This window comes from Oncorhynchus keta, chromosome 27 (genome assembly GCF_023373465.1).
Source record: "Oncorhynchus keta strain PuntledgeMale-10-30-2019 chromosome 27, Oket_V2, whole genome shotgun sequence".
Lineage (NCBI taxonomy): Eukaryota > Metazoa > Chordata > Actinopteri > Salmoniformes > Salmonidae > Oncorhynchus > Oncorhynchus keta.
In genome coordinates, this window is record NC_068447.1 from 36,409,231 (window position 1) to 36,419,088 (window position 9,858).

Below are 9,858 nucleotides of genomic sequence, written 5' to 3' on the forward strand. Positions count from 1 at the left end.
TTGCTCCCTCTTTTGCCCTCAGAACAGCCTCGACGTTGATTCCAATGCTTCCCACAGTTGTCAAGTTGGGTGGTGGACCATTCTTGAGACACACAGGAAACTGTTGAGTGTGAAAAAACCCAGCAGCGTTGCAGTTGTTGACACTCAAACCGGTGAGCCTGGCACCTACTACCGTACCCTGTTCAAAGGCACTTAAATATTTTGTCTTGCCCATTCACTCTCTGAATGGCACACGCACACAATCCATGTCTCAATTGTCTCAAGGCTTAAAAATCCTTCTTTAACCTGTCTCCTCCCCTTCATTAACAGATGACATCGATAAGGGATCATCGTTTTGACCTGGTTAATCTGTCATGGAAAAAGCATGTTTTGTACACTGTATGTTTCATTCATTTCAATATTATGTTTCATTTTGACAATTAACTCCAACAATGGTCCTCTTTTTACAGTCTATGGTCCACACACTGACCTTCTGATCAGAGATGGGTCTGTTATTGACAGGTTATTTATTACAAACACCAGCATGCTTTGAAGCGTAAATCATTAGAGGAAAAGAAACTGTCATGTGACAGAAGAACCCGGTCTACTTCCTTATGTAGGAATGATTGGTCAGAGTAGTCAGGTGGGGGAGGGAGTAGAACAAGGAGGAGGAGCAGCACATGAGTCGTCTGACAGGTTTGGCTGGTCTGTTGCTCCCTTCCATTCTGGAACACATTCACACGCTACAGTAGAATTCTACAGTTGTTATCCTTTGTGGCGTGATGAGCTGTAGAGAGGCCTAGAGTTCCATTGGGGACCTGTAAGATTCTACTTCCACTCTAAAGGTGAGTTTTCATTGGATTGTAAAAGCCTAAGTGTGCGTGTGTCCTAGGAACCAACGCCTTCAAACAAACAGGATCAAAGAACACTAGGACAAGACCCTAAATAAGGCCTTGACTGTGTTTGTGTGAGAGGTCCATTCAGTTTCATGTACATGCCTGGCTTGTGAGTTTATACAAGTCTTTTCTCATTAACCTCCTGGGTCATCCCATGGTGTTAGGTGTTTTTTCTTCCTAAACGGAACAAGCTGAGACTTGAGCCTGGGTTGAACGAGAAGGATCTGTATGTTTATTTTACATACCACTGTACAGAACTTTGTGTTCGGTATTACTGTACTACTTGGCCTAATAAAATAGAATGTGCTCTGCCCTCATTGACATGCATTGTACTTTGTGTACAGTAGGAGTGTGAGAGGAGAAGCAACGTTGAGATAGAGAGATAAGGACATGCAGGTGAGAGTGCAGTGAGACAGTTGTTGCTCCTGGTGGAATGAGAAACATGTTGAGAATGTGTCTGTCACACAGACTGTTAGAGTGGTGTATTTTAAACTCACTCTTCCTCTTTCATAAAGCAATGAATACTGGTTTGTAATTGATATCTATGCACTTTATCTACCAATGGTGCATGACACCACACAATAGGAACGTCTTTAGATGTTAATAACAGGCCTACACTCTTAACTTCTTGTTCCCCAGTCAGATACATGGAATAATTTCCCTGACCCAACCCCCTTGTATCCAGCTCTCAAGGTAATGTTTATGTTGCTGTGGTCACTGATCTTCAGCAAATTTACTGGTGTAGAAAAAAACTATATAATGTGTGTTCTTCTAAGGAAAACAAATATTCAGATAACGAATTGATGATGACTGACTACAACTCCTAGATGGGTGGGTCAAGTGTTACGGTTTCAGAAATACAAACCAGACAACCCTGGGGTCTGCAGTCTAGAGGAAGCCCAAGCCCAGCACTACCCCCTAGCAACTGGGAGCTTTATTTAAAGATGGAGTGGCATTGTTCCCCTCTAACAGCTGTTGGGGTGTGTGTATGGATATTCTTCCAAACAATAGTTTGTTGACAGCTGGTGAGCCCCCCACCCCCACACTTTTCTTCAGTCCTCTCTCAAGCTCAGGCTTTTCACTGGCCTTACAATGAATGGAAATGAAGTATGGAAGTTTATTGTGTTGTGTTCTTGAGATCGATGGGTGCCAGGTGTAATTGATAAATGTTTGGACCCGCAGCCAATGACCTGCATCCGACCCCGTCCCTTTTCTATTCAGATGCATAACATTCTGTGTTGTGATTGGCTGCAACCTGGGGTTTTGTGAGTGCAGTGGGAGGAGCCATTATAATGTTGACTTACAATATCCCTGAATCAACCACAGCACTTTATAGTGCTTAGTGTGAGTTGCTGTATCAGTTACATTGGGGCAGTATCTCTCTATCTCTCCCTGTCTTTGAGGTAACTGTGAATTTATATTGATTGCTTGCTTGTTTGTGTTGTCTCTTTCCTTTGACACATATATCTGATGGTGTGTAAGTTGCTGTGTGATGGTGTTTCTCCTTTTTCTACAGAACAGACTTTAAGGCACCAGGGATCAAGTGAGATCCCTTGGGAACTGGACGAAGAAGGAATCATATCGCCAAGAGCAAAATCCTGTCAGCTTTCAGGGGACAGTAGGATTCTGGACTGATGGCATCCAAAGAAGTTTGACTTTAGGTGGCCAAAACCTGCAGGAGAAAGACGGGAGTCAAGGACAACCCACCCATGTTACCTCCCACTCCCATCTCCAGCATGCCTGTGGAGACCCCCCAGCCTGTCCTGACACAGCCGGTGAGGGCTGCTGGGACGCCCAACCCCAACCGCATGCCAAACCGCCTCCTCCTCCAACCAAGAACAGCGGCAGCAGCTGAGCCCAGGCAGAGCGCAGTGGAGAGGCTGGCGGCAGACAAGGCTAAATACGTCAAGAGTCAGGTGGCCCCCTCCAAGCAGCAGCCAATAAAAATGCCTCCGCCTGTCATGCGCAAACCTCTGATGTCCCCGGCTACCGGACTACGGCCAACCCGTAAGACCCAACCTTCTCGCTCTAACTACACCCAGCAAGGGAGTGCTCCATTGGACCTGGAGCACCTGAGTAACCTGATCAACGGGATGGGTGAGGCTGAAACTCCCCCTACCTCTCCCACCATGGACCCAGTGGAGAGTAGTCAGGCCCCTGACTGCCCTACCACCACTACCATCTCTCCCTCTCCGTTCTCTGCTGAGGGGATCCCGACCCCCTGCCCTGAATGGTCCACCCCAGTCAAATTAAGGATAAATGCCTCTGGCCCACTAAGTCCTTCTGGATGTTCTGCTGCAGTGACCATACGTAGAGTGGACGTAATACCCCAACACCACCATACCATGCCAGTGAGGAAGCCCTTCAGAGCACAGCAGCAGATGCATCTCCCATTGCAGCCCATGGCTCTGCATCCACACACCCAGATCCACAGCGCTATGTCACCTCTTCGTCTCTTCCACCCCCGAACTACCTATGCACCAGGCCCTGGATCTCTTAAACCAGTCCCAGCCCCTCCACCACAAGACCACACCCCAAGCCCCAACTCCCCGTCTACCCCCGTTCAGTTCCCAGCCAACTACCCTGTACTTCCGCCCTCCCCGTCGGTCACTCGCCCGTCCTCCAGTAGCTCCAGGAAACGGCCCTCTCTGACCCGCTCCAAATCAGACATGAGTGACCGTTACTCCCGGGCCAGTACTGACCTGGAGCGCTTCTTCAACCTGTGTGGTTTGGACCCTTCGGAGATGCAGGTGCTGAAGGGGCCGGGCTCGGACATTGTGTCCCTTGCACAGTTCCGCAGTGCCAGTGCTCCTGGGTCAGAGTGTGCAGGGCACGAGGAGGAAGAAGAGAACGGTGGGCCTGCAGAGCCGGCTCCCTATGGTGTCTCGGTCATTGAGAGGAACGCCAGAGTGATCAAGTGGCTTTATGGTATCCGCCAATCCAAGGATACTGCCAGGAGCACCAACATGTAGGGCCATGAGACTGATGTAAATAGAGGCAGGGGAGAAAAATATGGAGGTACACTTTAAACATAATTCCTGTACAGAGAAAAAAAACTGGAGAAGTGTGAACCAACCAATGACAATGAAAATGAAAGGAAGGGACTGATGTGTACTAATAGTGAAAGAAATGTCTGTTAAAGCAGTATGATAGTGTTGGACATCATTTGTGCAAGATATTTGGTACTTTGTACTACCACCCGTTTCACCTTTATTGACAAAAAAAGATAGCCGGTCAGATTACAAGTAAGTTATCAGAATTGTGTTCTGTTTTTTTTTAAATGAGAAATACATCAACATATTTGTTTTTGTCTCATAGTGGGGCTTTACAAGTCTTTCTTTTTGGTTTGCTTTGTTACTGTATGTTCAGATCTGTTTCTAAATAAATACCATTTAACAATGTTAAAGTAAGCTGATTTGAGGTGTGTGAGTTCATCATTCATGTTCTCTGTTTTCGAGGGGTGCAGCTGGAGCGGGAAAAGGTATGTGGGACTGACTGGGTGAAATTACAGGAGAGGTGGGACTGACTGGGTGAAATTACAGGAGAGGTGGGACTGACTGGGTGAAATTACAGGAGAGGTGGGACTGACTGGGTGAAATTACAGGAGAGGTGGGACTGACTGGGTGAAATTACAGGAGAGGTGGGACTGACTGGGTGAAATTACAGGAGAGTTGGGACTGACTGGGTGAAATTACAGGAGAGTTGGGACTGACTGGGTGAAATTACAGGAGAGTTGGGACTGACTGGGTGAAATTACAGGAGAGTTGGGACTGACTGGGTGAAATTACAGGAGAGTTGGGACTGACTGTGTGAAATTACAGGAGAGTTGGGACTGACTGTGTGAAATTACAGGAGAGTTGGGACTGACTGGGTGAAATTACAGGAGAGTTGGGACTGACTGGGTGAAATTACAAGAGAATTGGGACTGACTGGGTGAAATTACAGGAGAGTTGGGACTGACTGGGTGAAATTACAGGAGAGTTTCACCAGGTCATAGGAGTCCAATTCGATATGAAGTTTCTGTTGAACATTTGGCTTAGTGTGTTTTTACTCCATTTGAACTTGAGCAACTCCTGATTAATGACAACGTTGAAACAATGATTTGATTTTTCAGAAGCATTTATTTGGTTCTCCATCCTCTTGCAATGGACTACCATTTCCCCAAACATCTTTTTGCTTTATAACACTTTAGTGTGGCTTTACAGATGTTCCTGCTGGATGTTCTACAGGTCAGTAATGTTACTCATTGCCTGCATGTCAGTCAGTCAACTCCACTGTCTCGTGTCTGTCTGTAATCTCTCTGGCCTGGAGTCCTTTCTGTCCTGGAGTCCTTTCTGTCCCTGGCTCTTTTGCAGATTGAGGCCTTCCATGTTTCTCTGATCCTTCAAGAGGAACTGACCCATCCCTACCTTCAGGCTAGTGAGCCTCAGCGGTTTGACACCCATTGACAAACTCCTGCCATGGTTAGTGGATCTCAGTAATGCCGTCCATTTTTATATTGACTCTTGGCAGTGCTATCCATTCTAGCTGTCCTTCTCAGAGCATCCCTTTCTGTATCTTTGTGTTTTTCAGGGTGGTTGTCTCCATGCCTTTTGGTTTCTTCTCCTATGTCCTGCTGTAGTTCATGTCGCAAGCCTTCAGTGTTCCCTGGTACCTCACATCAAGCTGCCTGTTTGAGACCCTCATGACATCCAGCCTGTGATCCACTCTTCCTTCACACACAGTATGACCCGCCAACCCTATCTCCCAGTCTTTATCCTCTACATCCTCAACCACTGTTTGCCTTGCTCCATGTCTGTATCCTCATGACTACTGTAGGTATCCCAAACAAATCACTTAGCTGTCGCCTGATCTCTGCAGGGTTATTGCCGCTGCTTCTTGAGAATTACCTGACTGTATGAAACAAGAAGTACCATTTACTTTCCTTAGGGCATCGGTATGGTTACTACCTTCCATACTGCTCTTCCTGTGTCCGTGTAACCATGGTTACAAGGTGCAATTCTTGAATGACTCTAGTTACAGTATCACAAACCCCTGTTTTTCACCATGGTTTCTGTCTCTTTCCTGACAGTGTATTCATGTGCTTTCGCTGAGCATGAGACACTCTGCCACAGCCTACAGTAAGAGCTTGATATCCACTGTCTCGTTTTTCATATTGTATTGACGAATTGCAAGCAGTAACAATTGATAAAATCATACATTTCAGTTTCAGTCTCACCTGTCCCTTGGTCTGTATGTTTCTCCTTCTCTCTCTGATAGGAATGAGTGTGGAGCTGGTGGCCTCTGTGATTCAGGGTCAGGTTGTGGCTGTATTCTACACAGAGAAGGCTGGGGCATGTCAGCAGTTGGACCAGAGCCAGGGGCTGCCTCACAACACCCCTTCACCACAAACCGTTACTACAGACCATGGTACTACTTCCCCTCTGAGACACACTGCAAGTAAATGTTTCCCAGTCTCAAACCCTAGCCTAACCCAGCACTGAAGTACATACCGCTCTCCTACTATGTTGGTTTAGCAGCGTTTCTTTGTCTGTGGAAGTGAACTTACCTTTAATGCCAGGGATATCATATTACACTAATTAACTGTCCTTAGCACAACAAAGGCCATTCGTGTGTGTGCATGTGGGAGCATGCATTTCAAGGACGTGAGTTTGTCTTGTTTGTTTACCCATAGGCCTGTGCATTTTATGCATACATGTGAAGGACTTGTGTTTGTGTAGCCTTGTTTATCTGTGAGGTTTTGTGTATTTTTCCCCTGTTGGAAGTTTTTCCTGACCTCAGTGCTAGTCAATGGTGGGCTGTTCTTCCTCTGCTGCCTTGTCCTCTTCCTGGGGGTGAAAGAGCTGCGGAGTGAGTCAACGGTCAGAACAATGGAGTTAGGGTTAGTGTGGTCAGTTTAGAACTGCTAGAGCAAAGCACATGGGAGGTCAAGGTTCAGTAGAACATGTTAAAGAGTCTAGAGCTGGGAGGTGACTAAATAATGGATAGGCTTGGAACTAAAGTAACTTATGACATGTCATGGTGAGTAAGTATTTTCTTAAGTTTTCTACAATACCAAACACCTCTCTCTGATTTTTGTCTCCAGCTCCCCTCTAGTGTGGATAGTGTGTGTCCTATCTCTCCACTCTAAAGATGCTAATGTGCCATGTTCCTTGCCAACGACTGGGCCTTGGTTTCTCTTTGCTGCACTTGCCTTCTAGATAAATCCTTGCCTGGACTGCATTCAAATAGATCAACAAAAAATGACAATCTTGAGTCAACTAATGCACATTTGTCCCTTAGATATCTTTGGGGAACTTTGCACTGTTCTGTACCCATGCAGCTGGGCTTGGGTCCCAGTTCCAGCACCTTCTGTCTCTGCTGGTAAGACATTGCTTGTTGCTACACACAGTTCTGTCAACGTCACACGTAGTTGTATCACACACCCCACACCCTCTTGGCCACAAAAGGACGGTCTGATTGGCTCAACACACAGATGACAGAACACAATTCTTATCCAATCTGGCATATCATACTCTTCATGATTTTATATATTTGTGTAGCTGGTATTCGTCTCTGGAAGCTAACCACTTATTCCTTATTAAAGGGCAAAAACTATAGCCACGAGACATTCTCTTGTTAGTGTTTAATATCTGGGATGGTTGTTTGTCCTAACAGATTGCAGCAACTACAGCTGTTTCACTGTTACAGCCATCTCTGGTACGGGCTTGGAAATAGATTACAATCTCCATTGGTTTGTGAGCACAACATTGTTTCTCCCTTTATGACAAGTTTATGCTTACAGTAATAATCGTTTTTTTTCTTCGTATTTACTGACAGTCTTCGTGGCCGTGTGTGATGCTAGGATTCAGCTTGGCAACCGTGTTCCTGCTGCCTTGGCGAGTCTGCAGTTAGAAGGCCACGACTCTGGCTTAGCGTTGTCTCTGCTCTCTACTGTACTCTGCTCCAGTTCTGTCTCTGCCTCTGTCACTCTGAATGACACTCAACACACACAAAATGCTGACTTGATGATTCATTCATAAACCCCCATGACAGCCTGTCAAGTGTTGAATATTCTAATATGCTGATTTGACACTTGGCCAGTTTACACTTCAATCGATTCACCAGACAGTGCTTGTTGCATAATCTGCGTTTGGTCTGATTTGCGAACCAGTCTCTTATTATTCATGTAGGTCCATGCTCCCGGACGTGGTAGATGACTTCGCTGTGAAAAAAACCTGCTGCAAGGACCTGCTACGCCTTCTGCAGTAAGCTAGGGGAGGCCTGTCTGTTGGAATCTCAACCATGACTAACATTGAGTCATACATCCACCTACTCCTCCTCTCCTCCTTATTATGTAAAATCTGATTTCATGTTTCTATCACCATATCTCAATTTATGTTGTGTTCATGCATGCGTGTATAATTTGTTTATATGCTTGTTTGTAATGCAGCTTTGTGGGGTACACTATAAAAAAGGGTTCCAAAAAGGTTCTTCAACTGTCCCCATAGGAAAAAACATTTTGGTTTGAGGTACAACCCTTTTTGGTTTCCAGTAGAACCCTTTTGGGGAAAGGGTTCTTCCTGGAACCCAAAGGGGTTCTACCTGGAACCAGAAAGGGTTCTTCAAAGGGTTATCTTATGGGGGATAGCCGAAGAACCATTTTAGGTTAAAGAGTGTACTGTGCAGTTGCCTGTAGACAAATTGAGGACATGATGACTGCTCTGATTGTACTGTTTGCCCCTGTGCCCATCACCCTGCTGCTGGTAGGGCGGGTCTTCTTCCACCTGTACCCATCAACGAGGAACGACGCCTCCAGCTCCAGAGAGAGCCAGGCAGAGAGTGAGTCATGCACACTCTTGGCTCTCCTAAGAGGCTGCTTTAGCGCTCTTACTCTGACAATAGCTTCCTCTCTAAATCCAACATACTGCCTCACACCTTCACTTACACATACCTGCGTTTATGCTTCTTCTCAAACATCCTGCTGCACACTTCCTCTTGATGTTTTGTATTTGCATAGCATTAAATATGTGTAGCCCTAGGCCACTAACTGTTCTTGTTTTCCCTCTATTCAGGGTTGAAGCCATACATTCAACTGATAGAGGAGATAGGCTCAACACGCAGTCGTCAGTCAAGACGCCAACCACCTTTTTATTTATTTAAATTTTATTTAGCCTTTACTTATCTAGGCAAGTCAGTTAAGAACAAATTCTTATTTACAATGCCGGCAAAACCTGAACGACGCTGGGCCAATTGTGGGACGCCCAATCACGGCCGGATGTGATAGACTGGATTCGAACCAGGGGCTGTAAAATAGATCTTGATTTTGGTTACTACATGATTACATATGTTTTATTTAATAGTTTTGATGTCTTCACTATTATTCTACAATGTAGCAAATAGTACAAATAAAGAGAAATCCTTGAATGCCCTCCATACTTCCATTTGTTTGTATGCGCTTGAGAGTATCCCCTTTCCATAGTGTGGTCATAATACTGTAGTTATCAGTTCAAAACTTATATCTCTAGTTTAAATTGACTGATTTTGATGGGGATTTTTTAAATAATGTTACTTAGATTGACGAACTGGTTCATGTGAAAACATTATTACAGTCCTGACAACTCGCGTAGCTATTCCTGATATATATACTTACTAGAAACAATTTGAACACCAAGCTCACAAATAATTAATACATACACACTTTTAAAATGTGCTAATTGTTGGCAGCCATTTTATTTTAACAACCAGGAAGATTAAGTTGTCAAGGTCACACCTCACACATGATAGAATTGAAAAGCCCAGGCTGTCCACTCAGGAGAACAGCACTTAATACAGTAGCTTGTATGAGATACGGACCAAAAGCTGATGCCCACTAGCGAAGGACAAAAAGGAATTGTCTCAGGAGGATATGAACAATTAGGCATTCATTCTCATCATAACTGGCATTGGCCCATTAATTGCGGTTGCCCTCTTCAATGCGTTGGGGCACATTCATTACATTGAT

At 45.2% G+C, this 9,858-nt stretch overlaps 1 protein-coding gene across 28 annotated transcripts; it reads left to right on the plus strand.

The window, feature by feature from the left end:
* The first annotated feature begins 429 nt into the window (after positions 1 to 429).
* LOC118359900 (protein FAM110A-like) lies at positions 430 to 9,285 on the plus strand. 28 transcript variants are annotated; one of them, XM_052482294.1, is made up of 6 exons: positions 430 to 824; positions 1,220 to 1,271; positions 1,515 to 1,568; positions 2,392 to 5,338; positions 5,448 to 8,696; positions 8,930 to 9,285. In XM_052482294.1, the coding sequence occupies exon 4, from the start codon at positions 2,585 to 2,587 to the stop codon at positions 3,845 to 3,847; it is 1,263 nt and encodes a 420-aa protein (XP_052338254.1). In that variant the 5' UTR covers positions 430 to 824; positions 1,220 to 1,271; positions 1,515 to 1,568; positions 2,392 to 2,584; the 3' UTR covers positions 3,848 to 5,338; positions 5,448 to 8,696; positions 8,930 to 9,285. The 28 variants fall into 28 exon arrangements, with proteins under 28 accessions (XP_052338254.1, XP_052338256.1, XP_052338240.1 ...); XM_052482296.1 differs by having other exon boundaries at positions 2,397 to 5,338; XM_052482280.1 differs by lacking the exons at positions 1,220 to 1,271; positions 1,515 to 1,568 and having other exon boundaries at positions 5,448 to 6,520; positions 7,158 to 7,238; positions 7,533 to 8,696.
* The last annotated feature ends 573 nt before the right edge of the window (positions 9,286 to 9,858 follow it).

What these genes read in the sequence shown, in the direction of transcription:
- LOC118359900 (XM_052482294.1), top strand. Translation starts at nt 2,585, where the DNA reads ATGTTACCTCCCACTCCCATCTCCAGCATGCCTGTGGAGACCCCCCAG.